Source organism: Lytechinus variegatus, chromosome 11 (genome assembly GCF_018143015.1).
Source record: "Lytechinus variegatus isolate NC3 chromosome 11, Lvar_3.0, whole genome shotgun sequence".
Lineage (NCBI taxonomy): Eukaryota > Metazoa > Echinodermata > Echinoidea > Temnopleuroida > Toxopneustidae > Lytechinus > Lytechinus variegatus.
The window spans coordinates 30,853,897-30,868,641 of NC_054750.1; the positions used below are offsets into that span (position 1 = coordinate 30,853,897).

General features: G+C 36.6%; 1 protein-coding gene across 1 annotated transcript; it reads left to right on the top strand.

Annotated features, from left to right (window-relative positions):
- Positions 1 to 753: 753 nt before the first annotated feature.
- Positions 754 to 11,405, top strand: LOC121424115. Its single transcript, XM_041619713.1, has 6 exons — positions 754 to 918; positions 3,585 to 3,863; positions 5,665 to 5,730; positions 7,495 to 7,749; positions 9,289 to 9,511; positions 11,177 to 11,405. The coding sequence occupies exons 1-6, from the start codon at positions 852 to 854 to the stop codon at positions 11,241 to 11,243; spliced, it is 957 nt and encodes a 318-aa protein (XP_041475647.1). The 5' UTR covers positions 754 to 851; the 3' UTR covers positions 11,244 to 11,405.
- The last annotated feature ends 3,340 nt before the right edge of the window (positions 11,406 to 14,745 follow it).

Sequence of the window (14,745 nt, forward strand, 5' to 3'; positions counted from 1 at the left end):
AATAAATTCGTAAAGATAGTACCGGTATATAGTTTCTTAATTTGCCTTTTTTTCGAGCGATATGCTTGTACCAGGGCCTGTATCCCCCCCCAAAAAAAAAAAATCTGTGCAGAAAACTCTAGGATAGGCGCCCCACCCTATGCCGGGGGGGGGGGGCAGTCAAATATATACACATGCGTGACCAAAAAAAAAACACTGCAAAAAAAACGTGTTTAAAGGGGTGTTTTTTCCAGTTTTGGTCGAGTTAGGGCCGCGCATGCATTCGTTAAGGCCTTAAGGGTATCAAAAACACTGATTTTTAAGAAAAAAAGGGGGGGGGGGAGGTTTAAAGACAATCATATGAATCGCGGGGTCAAACATGTTTATTAGAGTTAGTTTTTTTCCAAAGCTTTTTTTTAACACTAGCCAAACGTGTTTAGGTTATGTTTTTTGCTCGGGGTCATAACTTGTTTAGGGGCCAAAATGTTTAAATAAAGCCTGCAAAAAAGTTGTTTATGGGTTATTTTGCACACAGAGAAAAAACTCAGGCTGGCCGGGGTGTTTGGAAATAATTTGGTCACGCATGTGTACAACAATACATTTGACTGCTCCCCCACCCCCCGGGGGGACCCTATGAGGTTATTTTTGTATATATTTCACACTATCCAAAATTGCATCCCCCTTTGGACATTTGTATAAACGCGGTCAGATCAGACCCCTTTTCTAATACCTACGCTACACGTATCGAAATTCTCTGTAAAAAGGTATACCGTACCAATCAGCTGTCTTTGTTATTTTTTCGGAGGCGAGGCCGAGGATGAGCAAATTATGACTTTGTTTGGATTTACGGACCGAGCATTAGCGACTTTATCATGTTGATTTTTGTCATTCTTCTTCACTTTGGCCTTAAAGTGTTGAACATATCTGCAGCCATAGCAGGTAATGATTAAAATGCATAAAGTGTTTCAGTATTTTAGTGATTGACAATTGAAAATATGATGTTTGGTGTTGTTGCGACTGCGAGATGTCGAACTAGGCTTACTAGTACTATATCCGGGGATTTATCTCTTGTGCGATTCGAATGAATACTATCACAGAATCGTGATAAATGTGATACATATGTGCGCATAATGAATCGCATACGTTGTTAATAGTAAAGGTCACCAGTGTAGTGCCTGGCCCCGTCTGGGTGAATGCCTGAGGCTGCGCTGCGGCTGCCTGAGCTACAACTGTCTACACCAGAGTTGCCATTATTTTGGCCTCTTCCCAGCCAGATTCCTAGCTAACATTAGAAATCTGTGGCCCAATTGAAAATTTATTGTATGCCCTGAATAAAATGAAACAAAAGTCATGAAAAAAAAGCGAAACAGGGCTGGATCAGGAAACAAGGCACAACTTAAAATACAAGCTTAATTTAATTAAAATTTATTTAAAGGTCAAGTCCACCTCAGAATTATGTTAATTTGAATCAATAGAGAAAAATCAGACAAGCACAATGCTGAAGATTTCATCAAAATCGGATGTAAAATAAGAAAGTTATGACATTTCAAATTTTCGCTTATTTTTAACAATCATCAATTTTCATCATCATCATCTGTACGGGAGAGTAGGTAATCCTGTGGATCTCCCGGTCGTAAACACTTGATGCATAATTAAAAGTCTAAACAGTATAGTGCGGGCATGGATGTCAGACAATTTCAAAATGTTTGCTTGACCAAAAAGAATCTAATCCATGTTTGAACGAGTTGATACTGGAGGACATTACTAGTGTTGCAGGCAAACTATTCCAAGCTTGGATCACTCTTTTACTGAAAAAGCTACTGCGGACGTTCAACCGACAGTGAGTTGTGAACAGTTTGAAGGGATGACCTCTTGTTCCCTGGTACTGGGACCTAATGAAGAGAGACTCTGGGTTGATTCTGTCTATACCATGCAATATTTTAAATACTTGTATCATGTCCCCTCGTTCTCTACGGTAATGTAAGGAGTACAGATTCAGTTTAACAAGTCTTTCACTGTAGGATAAGGAGCTAAATCCTGGAAATAGCCTTGTAGCTCTACGTTGAACAGATTCAATCTTTTTGTCATCAGTGATGAATCTAGGGCTCCACACAACACTACAATACTCCAAATGTGGTCAAACAACAAAAAAGTTATATGAACGAGCCAGTTACATCCAAGTGAGAGAGTTGATGATGTCACTCACTCACTATTTCTTTTGTTTTTTATTGTTTGAATTATACAATATTTCAATTTTTACGAATTTGACGATTAGGACCTCCTTGCCTGAACCACAAAATGTTGAAATAATGGAATTCCATGTGTTCAGGGAGGAATGAAACTTCATTTCACATGACAATGATGAGAAAATCAAAATATTTCATATTTCATTTTGGATTTGATGAATCACCGTGATCATTATATTATGACCGAACGTATAGGTGGAGTGATTTAATGCAAAAGAACCTTGTGTGAGGAGTGTACAGCAGCTAATGTATAAGAGAGCTATACTTTTAAGGATTGGGAAGTTAATTTTAAAAGGGTGAATATAAATGAGGGATGTTCTATTGAAAAAGAGTGGAAAGCAATATACATGTAAAAAGAACAAAACCAATCCCAACAGTTGATCAATATGGATAGTTGAAACAGGAAGTCCAAACAATCTGCTTTCAGCTGCTATTATACTGGTCAAATTCATTTTCTGAATTTGAAATGTTTTTCCATTGTGTATATTTTTTTCTGAAAAGTTGTTTAATCTGGTCTATTACTGAAAATTAAATGTTAAATTATCAGTTCCATCTTGGTTCTGAAGATCAACGCTGAGTGATTTCACAAAACAGTACAGTCCATGTACTCATTTTTGTGTTGGAAATGTGTTTGCAGTCACGTAGCGTCAATCTTTCAGGATCAAGAATGGACTAATATTTTATCTATTTAGAGTAATTGATTGACCAGATGAAACCAATTTTCAGAAAAATGGACTTTCTAAAATATTTCATATTCTTTGGAATATGAATTTTACCAGTATAATAACAGTTGAGTGGAGGTTGTTTGTCTACGTTCTCGACATTTCCGATCAACACTTTTCGATCGATGAATGTGTGTTTGCAGTAACATCGATCTTTATCCTGAAAAATAATATTTTCTAAGAAATTCTGTTTCTATCCTCATTCTCTCATTTTCAATATTTTTTCTTTGGTATTTTAATTTAATTTGAAAATGAAAGTAGAAATGACTCTTATTTTTGCTTAAAGAAAAAAAAATAAAAGAAAGTTATGCAATAATTTTCATAACCATTCTGAGAAACAAAATTTATGATATATAATGACAGACCTTTGTTGCGACAAACTGGCTAAGGGTTGGCGATCCTTTATTTTACATGTAAAAGTCAATTAAGCATACATTGCCAAACCCTGAACCGAATCAAAGTTCAGAAAAACTTGCTGAACTGAACTGGAACATGCCGCCTGACTTGCAGCACTAGCTTCGACCCCCTCCCTTCTCCAATCTTCCTAAATTGCAAAAAAAGTCATCTATTTTGGTTGGCAAGTTCAAACCACATGCCTGTAATTCACTCCTTTTTAAATTTCCTTTGTTTTTTTTAGATTCCATAGGAACTCACATGTGCACAGACTTCAACCGGGCCACCAAGGCAGCAACGGTGCGATGGGCTGTGTCCTCCACCATGCCTGTCAACATATCACACTGTGAGTTTGTCTATGCACAAGAAGGCAGCCAGGATCCAGCGAAAGTGGCCTATAATTTACCATCTCACGGTAGCCGGGAGATCAGTCTACAGAGTCAAGGAGTATGGACCATCACAACAACATGTACCTTGTCATCTTCCTCCAGTTACCAGTCTCCAGAAATAAGATTAGATACAGGTATGTATAGTGTGGTGTGGTATGGCATGGTATATGGTCCGGGGCACTCATAAATCAAAGAGTTCTGCGTAAGCGTCATAATGTAGGAACAAAGAAGACTTTCGAAACGCCGTGTTTAGACATAATCTTACAAATTTTTGGTCATAGACCTTCTTAAGGGATGATTTTATTAAATCCAAAACAGGTTGCATCATTTGGTGACGATACTAACGCGCAATAAATGCAATGCGCAACAACAACATAATGTGCCAGGTGCATTGTTACGCAATGAGTAAAGTCCAGGCAACTAATATGATGGTGATATGGGGACGTGCCTCTTTGATGACCCCCTTTTTCAGACCTAACTTTCAGTTCTCTAGATACCTTTCATGACAAAAGTTCCATTCAGAAGCCGCCCCACTCGCCAGACTCCCTGTTACAAAACATCTGTTCCCTTGCCCTGCCAACATTGTCCAGCGCGAGCACCGCATGCCAGAGCTGCGTGCATGGCTTCACAACTCCCTCTGTTAGCAGCTCCATGCACCGCTAGCGCCCATATAGGGGAAGGCGGGGTAAGTTGTGACACTTTTTGCATTTTGCATGTTAGAATTGATATGACTAGTAATATTGTAGAAATAAGTACCTTGCCTTTAAATTTGATTCTTGGGAAATGTTTTTCACCTATAACTTTCTACCCCCACACTGAAAGTCATCGTGACCTTTGAAAAAACCAGTGTCAAATGGCTCAACTTGCCCCATATAAGGGGTAAGTTGTGCCACCATCTGGGGTAAGTTGAGCCACAAAAACTATGTACAAAATGTGGGAAGAACCAGGATGTCAATTTTTCATTTAAAGTCTTTTCACTTGCTAATTCTCAATAAATACTAACATCTTCTAAAAGCAAAAGAACTGTCATGTGAATTTGCTCCTTTCTGCCTGCATATCAATGGCTTTTTACATTTTTAATTTTTTTTTATACATCACCATAAGAATTGACATGGCTCAACTTGCCCCATGCTGATTTGGCCTAAATTACCCCAGTCCGAACTTAATGCGATGTTTTCACATCCACACATTTCTTATGCATTCATCATTTAAAAAACTATGACAAAAATGAGAATCCATGCCTGGACTAACAATATTGTTCGTATTTCTATAATATATTTAAAAACGTGTGTTGGTCAAAAGCACTTATCTATTTCACACCCTTTTTTACTTTTTTGGCTGAAATTTGTATTTTTCCCTCTAAAAAAGTACTTTTTGTTCAAAGTTTGAAATAAAGTGGTTGGGTTAAGGGTTATGCAATGGGTCATCAATACATGACACCACCACAATGTCTGACTCATTCATTATTAGCCTGGGGGTGGTGGCTCAACTTGCCCCTATGCTCAACTTACCCCGCCTTCCCCTATACATGCACATCGCTATCGTGCATATGTACATACTGCACCGCGATCCCGTTCCGTAGACCCTGTTTTTCAGGGTATGGTATGGTACATGTTTATGGTCTGGTTTTCCAGGGAATACCTTTCGTGTTATTGCATTGTATTTGCAATTTGCTATGTTATACCATTCAGGTATCATGGAAAGCTTGATTTTGATTGGTTGCTGAGCCATGTTACTATTCATGTAGGTCTACATTTAGTTAATAAAATCATGGCCAATCCACCAGAGTGTATATAAAACATACCCTGGTACTTCTATAGTCCCCATTTATGTCTTCTTCATTGAAATAATTAAAATACAGAATTTAACTCTGTCTGTTATAGCTAAGGGTTTTTTTGCAAATCTTTGTAAATATCATTTTGTTTTATTTTACAGGCAGTACGAATTCAACCCACATTTGTTCTGATAGTGGTTTAGGCAGTATGTTTCCTGGTCAAAAAGGTAAGATGAAATGTGTACAGCATACTTCAAATTTTATTTCCACATTGCCATGAAACTAATCAAAATACCACATTGCAAAACTTTAAATTCCAAACAAATACTGAGTGAAATGTGTATAAATGATTAATGTTTTAATTAAACATTTGTCGCACGCACCACGAACCGTCCTCTCTGCGCACTTCGATACGAAAGTTAGTTTGGCAGAAAACGCATTTAAAGAAAAGCTTTTCTAAACCAGCAATAAGTGCACCTACAAGGAGAGCAAATTATTTACCGGCGTCTTCGTTCGATAGTTCAGATTCCAAAGTTTCATCGCGTATCTTTATATTTTCTTGAAGTGAATTATTTACGCTACAGTGGGCATCGTAACAGAGCGGACAGTTCGTTGTGATATCGCGAGGCGCGATAGCGCACTGTATCTATTCCACGCACCTTCCTCTCTGCTACGATGCCCACTGTGGCGTAAATAATTAACTTCAAGAAAATATAAAAATATGGGATGAAACTTTGAAACCAGAACTTTTGAACGAAAACACTGGTAAATAATTTGCTCTCGTTGTAGGTGCACTTATTGCTGGTTTTAAAAAAGCTTTTCTTTAAATGCATTTTCTGCCAAACTAACTTTCGCATGAAGTGCGCAGAGAGGACGGTTCGTGGTGCGTGCGACGATTTATGAAATCAAAACAAAGAAAAATAAATAGTGTGATGTGAGTGTTGAAAATAGTTGTGAATAAAATGTTGTAACCAAATAAACCCAGAATAGATTATGAATGTGATGGAATCAATGGAATTTATTTGGAAACCTATATAAAAATTGACCCAAATCTCACACAGTATGTCTAATAAGGTGTTGCAAAAACTTGAGATCAATTGCAAGTTCATTTTTGGCCCCTAAATCAATCATATGTCTTGAATTTAATTGCAAATTAGTGACTGATTGCTATTAAATCTGCTCCTTGAAACAAGAAATTTAATCTGATTTGCTACAGCTAACATTGATCTATCAATTGTAAAATTGCAACAGAATATTTGCTATTGATCACAAATATTTTCTTGCAACACAAATTGTGTCCTTATTGACCATGATCTACAGTGTAGACTGGTTGGCTACAATTTTCTTAACACCATGCATTAATCACAGGATGTCTCTTTCAAAGTGATTAAAAACTTCACTTAAACTACATGTATGCTATTGTTTTTATTTTCCCTCACTTGTATGTAAACTTCACAGACTATTTGTTATATGAAACACTCCCCATAATCGGGGCGAGGTAACACAAATATTAATTTTTGTAATTGATCATATAGCTGATTTTTGTCTCGCCTGCATAGCAGAGCAAGACTGTGGGTGCCACTTTTCTGATGGCGGCCACGTCAACATTGAAATCTTAACCCAAGGTTAATTGTTTGAAATGACATTACTTAGAAAGTATAAGGACCTAGTTCATGAAACTTAGACATAATTCATTACTAAACATCCTGCCTGAGTTTCAGGTCACAACCAAGTTCAAAGGTCATTTAGGGTCAATGATAAGCACATACATGTACACATGGGACAGTGTATAATTATTTTTTGACCCATCATTGTGCTCAAATTTCATAATTGTTTTTTTTTATTTCTTCAATTTCTTCCTCAATCCTTTTGCACATATTTTTTAATTTTTTTTTATTAGATTCTGTATAAACTTATTTTGTAATCATTACCACAATTGCCATTTATCTTCAATGTACAGTATTCTTTTTTTATCCTGTATTTTATTACAGATATAGACTTGTGTATTTGGAGACCTGAGCTGATTTTAGATTATGCATCTGTTAGGTGGCAGCCTACATTCCAATATTCTTCCACCAATTGTGTCCTTCACCAAGAGGTCAAAGGTCAAGTTACGGAGAAGGCAAATCTTCCTTCTGATGATCTATTGAGTATTGTCTTTGATGGGGATGATCTCTCTGCGTGGGTGACGTGTGATACCCCACAAGGCCAGCCAGTCAGCTCGGGGAAAGCACATTACATGCAAGGTAAATCATAGTCTGTAGGTGCAGACCCTATTGGGTACCTTAGACAATAAGTGTGTCTTGAAAGAAGACTATCTCAAGTTGTTACTTTGACCCCAAAACGTATTATCTTTTACCCCAAGACAAAAGCTGAACAAAAATGAAAACAGCAAAGGAGTAAATGTTCTGTTTTTTTATTAATACTAAATGGAAACAACAACCGAATTTAGCAAAGCCTACAGTTTTCATTCATCGCTGATAGTTTAGAAACTCATATACTATTTTGTAAAGCCTTTCTTTTTACAAATCAGTTAATTTCAGCCTGCTGACTAGAAACATCATTTGCTATTTATGAGTTAAAATGCCAAGTCCACTTGAATTTCACGTCAATCGCATTATCACATCAAAATCCACTGAGCACTAGCAGAACATTTCATCAAAATCCGGTGCAAAGTAATCCCAGTTTAAAAGAACGTTTGGAATGTAGAAAAGGGGAAATTTAACAGAAACAGAATGGAGAAACCGTGAGGTAAATCATTTAAGGAATAAGAAAATTAAGAATTTTTCAGAAAATTAAAAACTACAAATTTCAAATTGTTAACTTGATGTACAGGCCTGTAATGTGGCAAGAGGCAATTGACATCTCTCCAGTACTAGTCATGTACTTGATAATCAGGTATTTGAAATTTTCTCCTTAATCCCCTTTCCCTTGGGGCCGTAAGAGAAATATAGTGCATGTAAAGTTCATTGTTACATGTCCTCATGAAAGAAATGAATTACAATTTTGAGTAAATAACTTTAGGGAAAGGATTACTGGTAAAGCAAATGAAGAAGTTGCCCTCCAGTTCAGAGCCACTGCTGTATGATTTTTTTTTATTGAGTTTGGTATTTAACACATTTTAGTCCAAACATGATCCTATCAATGCAGATATGACTCACTTTCACAGAGATTAGCTTTAATCCAGAAGGCCTTCTAATCTAATCTCCTGTAAGTTAGGAGACCAATTTAAGCAATCAACGGATTAGGATTACAGACATGAAGGGATGGGAACAGTATTAATATCTTGGTCACATTTGTTCTACGTTTGTTTTAACGTTTGTACCAGCTACATCTAGGTGGTTTTAGTAAAAATGAATAAAATGTGACCAAATGTGACCGTGGTATAAAGAACCAACGAAAAGAAACATCTTTTTTCTTCCTTTTTTGTTCCTTTTTAAATTAAATGATGCATGCATGTATGTAGCTTCTTTCTTGAAGCCAGCACTTGTCCCTTGAAGAATAATCCCCTTCAGTAGCTCTGTTTGTATAATAAAAATCTACTGCATTCATTCCTTTTTCAAGTGAGGTTATATTTATGAGCATATTTATCCATTATTGAATGATTTTAACTTCTATAATAATAAAAAAAACCTACAATTGTCACCTAATCACATAGTAGCATCAGTCCCAGATATATCATATGGCAAACCTATTTGACAACCTATTGCATAATAGGATAGTCACCACAAATATATTGCTGAAAAGTTAGTTTTGATTCTGATTGTGTTTATTTTCTCTTGCAGGTGATACAAATGCATGCTCCATGGAGACCTCTTCCAGAACGCCATCAGTCCCAGCTATATCGGATGGCGACCCTACAATCAACACACCATCACATAATAGGATAGGCATCACAAACGTAACAATGGGCTTAATACTAGCTGGTTCCATCTTCATAGCAGCCGTTATCATCGGTATAGGATTCATCAGGTGGTTCAGGTGGCAAAGAAGAAGAAGGAGAGAAAGGTACATTATTATGCCATAAGAAGGGAAATGATATTACACCTGTGGAGTTGATTTATTGCCTATGGGCAATTCCATAAAATAATCAACCTTTTTGTAGTCCGACCCCCATTTTTCTGAAGTTGAACTTCACTTTATCAACTAACCAAGTCATGGTCGTTTGAGGGCATTACAGACTGTCAAAAGAACAAAAAATCAGAGACAGAAAAATTTCATGAAGGTCCCATATATAGGGGATCGGACGTACATAATTTATGGAATTGCCCATTTCAATATTTTATGTCCATCTGAAAGGAAGAGGGTCGTATTTCCATTGTCTTGTCTTCTCAAATCATGATATCATTGATTTCATTATCAATGGGTTCTTGTAAGTTTCTTTGTAATATTGTTATTTATGGAGTGCCTGAAAGGAATTCAATGAATTCCATATGAGCATGGAAGAAAGTCCAAAATTGAATACACGTGTGAGAATACCACCCTTAAATTATGCATGGAATTTTGACGACTTTCTATGACTCGATTTTAGTATGGGATGCAATGTCGCTTTTCCATTCAACATGAGGGACAATCATTTACTAGTAGTCTTCTTTCAGGTGTTTGCATTGAGGCTGGGTACCATAAATTCTGCATTTGTACATGTAAGGAGACAGGACTTAAATGAGCTATTTGAAATATGAATAACCAAATGTTTATTTTTTCTTCATTAAAAAGTACAGCATTTCACAAAGGATCGTATATGTTATTTTCACTGAAGCAAATTAGCTATAAGCCAATCAAATGCAAGGATTTCCGTAGCTTATAACAATTGTCAATTAAAATCAGTTTCCTGAAAATGCTCCCCTGATTTCTGTGTGCAAACGAAGCAATAACTTAAATTGAATTACCTGAACACATACCTGTATAAGAGTGTTTTTTGGACAGACATCGACTTATTGTTCAAACATGTATTATATGTAATTTGTTTTTGTTGAGATCTGCTCTGAAGCACCTTGAGCATCTATTCTAATCAAGATTGAAAGTGCTCTATACAAGTCTCATGTATTATTATTATCATCATGGATATTATATACTTTTATATGACACCTAGATAGATCCTTTTCATTTGATTGGTTGTTCGAGATTGATCATTTAGCCCATTTTACAATGACGTCATCAGCCGTGCAGTTTTAGATCCATTCATCGTGCAATTATGGGTCCATACGATTTTGTCCATTGCATGCACGAACCCAGGCACCACTCGTGTTTGCAGCGCGCCTGTTGTATGTACGCGATAATCAACAGACCAAGCTCGCACTGCATGAGCAAACAGTATTTTGCATCGAAATTCACAAATTTTATATGGATAAGGATCTATTTTTAGGGGTCATATAAACCAAATAATGAATCTCTTTTCATTCGTGCAATGGACAGATTACTTCATTCAGTGAAAGATGGATCATTTCATCTTTCACCTCATGCAGTATTCTGTCCAGGGGGCTGTTGCAAAAAGAGCTGCGTTAAAACGCTAGCCAAAAAATAAATCGCAAGTCCCAAATGTGCGCTTTTGATTGGTTGAAAATCAAGTTGCGCATGATTTTTAGAGTTGCGATTGATTGCAACTCTTTCTGCAACGGGCCCCTGTTCACTCATAAACATTCATTATTTGTATACTATTTTGTCTTTCTCCAGACTTCTTCATCATGGTGAAGCAGCATCTGACCAAAGTGCAATGGAGGAATTCCAACAGATGATGTGAGAATATAGAGTTTTATAATTTAGTATACGAAAAAGGGACTTCAAGATGGGCAGGTCATCAAAGTTGACCTGTACAGACTTCACATCCACAAGCCAGAGATGAGAAATGTATTTTGCATAATTGTATCCATTGTCCTCCATCTTATATGCTGTATTCCTCATTTCAAGGTAGTGTAAAGAATTTCATTGCGCTATGATGAAAAAAAAATCCGAAAAATGAAAATCCATCATTTATTGTTTGAACTAGACATGAAATTATATACTCCGAGAATTTGCTTTGCCCAATTGATCGTGGGCCCGGCAGCCACTGTGCAGCGCCAGATCGACGAGGCTCTATCCCTTTAATCGTTGAACGCCAAACAGGGTAGCAGCAACTCCCATCTTTTGGTCTGACGCTGCCGGGGTTTAAACCCACGACCTCCCGGTTGTGAGACGGACGCTCTACCGACGGAGCCAACACACTGGTCATAGATGTCATCATAGATGTCAAAGATGTCATCTATTCATGGGGTAGAGGATTGAACCTTCAAGATTTCCAGCAGTCGTCAGGACAAGCAACCAGTGATGATGACAAGCACTTCCTTTTTGCACGAGTGATGTCCAGTGACCAGTTTTATTACAAAGTTTGCCCTTATGATCACCAACGTGGGGCCTCGGAAGCTAATTGAAAGTCTTTCCTTGGCAGGTAATGGCAAAAATACCAAAATCGCAAGTCTTTATGACACTGTCTTTATGACCAGTTTCACTAATTTTATGTAAATACCATGGCAATGCCTCATGGCAATATGAGAACCAGTGAGTTGAGAGGTAATGATGTAAACTCTCTGTTAGAACCATTTTACATGTATGTGCACACATATTTCCATCTCACTGGAGCTTTTACCAAAATGACGTCTTTTAAACACGTTTACGATCGTGGTCTTCTTTATACTTCCCCCAGAAACCCTGATTCTGGAGAAACAACGTTGTGAAACATGCCTCTTTGTAAATTTGCGATAGGCATTCTGCGTTTAAATGAAAATAAGAACGTTAAACTGTGTTTCGGACTAATCATGTATGAGAATGCTGATTCTGGACTGAAAAGTTGAAGCATTTAGATACGTCCTAATTTTTGGGGTTACTACTGTAGTAGTGCTCAGTAGCCAATCAAGATCAAGGATTCCTTTGCAGTTTATGCAAAAATACCACAATCGTAAGTCTGTATTCCAAAAGGCCACCACACACCTTACGACTGTTCTAGATGCGATTTTGGAACAAATCGCATTTTGCTCATTTTCTGAAAATGCGAATGGAACATATCATTTTATTTGAGGTTAAAATCAATTGAAAGAATACTAATATAACCATTTTGAATGGTTGCAAACTTTTATTTTGGAGTAAGGGCCAAATTAGTTTCAAATCGTAGCCAATCGTACGACTGCTAGGACGTCATTACGGCTAGATATTAAATTCGCTTTCATTCTAAAAGGGATGATAGCATAGTCGCAGATTTTAACATAGGTAATCGTACAATGATTTCGAATATTACACAGTAAGATATTCCAAGTCTTAAAATTAGCATCAAATTCTACATTTTATTCTGAAATCAGGTCACAGGCCATTCTCAAGGTGTGCGGTCGCCTTAAGTTTCACTAATATTTTATAAAGTCATTATTATTCATTCACCAGATCAGCATTACAACAAGGTTTTTATTGACCTAAAAATGAGAAAAAGGCAATGAATCAAGCTCATTTTACCTTTGATATGATATAAACATGAAGAAAAAAAGATAGTGGTGAGCACAGAATCAAGAGCTATGAAAAAATATGAACTGAAATAACAATATTTTATTTATGAGTAATTTTTAATTCGTGAAAAAAAATTAGGGCAGGTGTTAGGTCAGAAAACCATCTATGCACAAGTCTAAATTCTCTTTCATTGTAAAACATTTCATTATTTATGACTCCCACCAAATGTATGATATATTGAGGTAAATAGCATTTGTTTATGTAAAGTGGGGATAAATTACTGATTGGTCTACACCTGCTTCATCTTCTTCCTGTTTGGTCTCATCCAAAATCCAATCCCTATTTGTGACCTTCCACCTCAAAACAACCAATAAGTCGCCAGGTATGGTTCTCTGACAATAGCCAAAATAGAAATTTAGTCTCCAAATTCCAAAAATCAAAAGAAAACTTATCTGAAAGAGCCATTCTTCTTATTCATACTGTGAAAATTTGAAGTCGTGAAGTTGAATGAAAGCAAAGATACAAGAGTTTCTTGGACACTACTTTTTGCGGACTGCTTGGAAGTTTCACTGAGATTAGACAGTATGCACAACTCATGCTTGAGTGAACCTAGAACTTCAAACCTTGATTTTCTCCTCATTTTTTAATCTCTTGCTAAATTTCCTTTGCTTTCAATCAAGTACGCGTAATGGTCATTGTTGCTTAATTTTAAAATATATATCATTTTAAAGCTTTTTTTAGGAAATGAATTTTTAAGCTCAATAAAGATCTCTATATTCATTTTGGTCGACTTATTGTTGATTTTGGGGTGTTTGTCTACTCTAATATCTCATTGGTCTCTAGAAAATTACCACAAGCAGCCATGTTGGAGGACAAAACATAAAACCCTGTGCATCAAACCATGATAAATCATGGAAGCGCCGTGGTGTAGCGGTTCTGAATCTCGCCTTGTAATCAGAGGGACGTGTGTTCGAATCCCACTATGGCCTAGGGTCCTTTGGCAAGGCGTCAATCCACAATTTGCCACTCTCCACCCAGGTGTTAAATGAGTACCTGGTAGGATGCAAAGCCTATGTAGTATGCCTAGCAATTGAGTCTTGGAACACTTGTTGGAATGCTCCCCAGGGAGTGGAGAAGATGCATACATTGTATGCGGGCATTCAAGGATCCAATGACCTGGGTAATAATATATCTGTAAAGGGCTTAGAGACGTCGTTTTGATATGTTATAAAGCTCTATATAAATCGGACGTCATGTGCAAACCCTCTATGATTTCATAGATGATCTGTTTACGAACTATAATTTCATTTGACTAAGTAAAAAAAATGATAAGTAGACAAAGTAGATAATGGGCATTCAGTCAGTCGGCAAGCCCTGAAAAAGTAGCTTCTTTTATCCAAGTGATATTCATGACTATAGGGTTTTTGCATTATTAATGAGCTTGGTGCGAACCAAAACACCTTTTTATTCTGCCATTGCTGCTCTAAATATTAACCAAATTTCATGTTTTGGTATCTTTGTAAAGAAGAAGAATCATTCTTTTAGGTCATGTGTTTGGAATTTTTTTAAAATGTTGTAATATAGGGAAAACTTTTGATATAAAACATGAAACAAAATGATTTTTTTTTCATGCAAGAAATGTTGTTGTTGTTTTCACACTTGATTTCTGTTTGAGCACAAATGATTTTTAGATCATAATAAAGCTGAAGATCTACGCTTTAATATGATATAATTTGTATAAGAAGATGTATCTTAGATGGGTCAGCAGCCAGCTT

What these genes read in the sequence shown, in the direction of transcription:
- LOC121424115 (XM_041619713.1), top strand. Translation starts at nt 852, where the DNA reads ATGTTGATTTTTGTCATTCTTCTTCACTTTGGCCTTAAAGTGTTGAAC. An exon ending in TATGTTTCCTGGTCAAAAAG is followed by an intron (nt 5,731 to 7,494) that starts GTAAGATGAAAT and finishes ATTTTATTACAG; the next exon opens with ATATAGACTTGTGTATTTGG. An exon ending in AGAAGAAGAAGGAGAGAAAG is followed by an intron (nt 9,512 to 11,176) that starts GTACATTATTAT and finishes GTCTTTCTCCAG; the next exon opens with ACTTCTTCATCATGGTGAAG.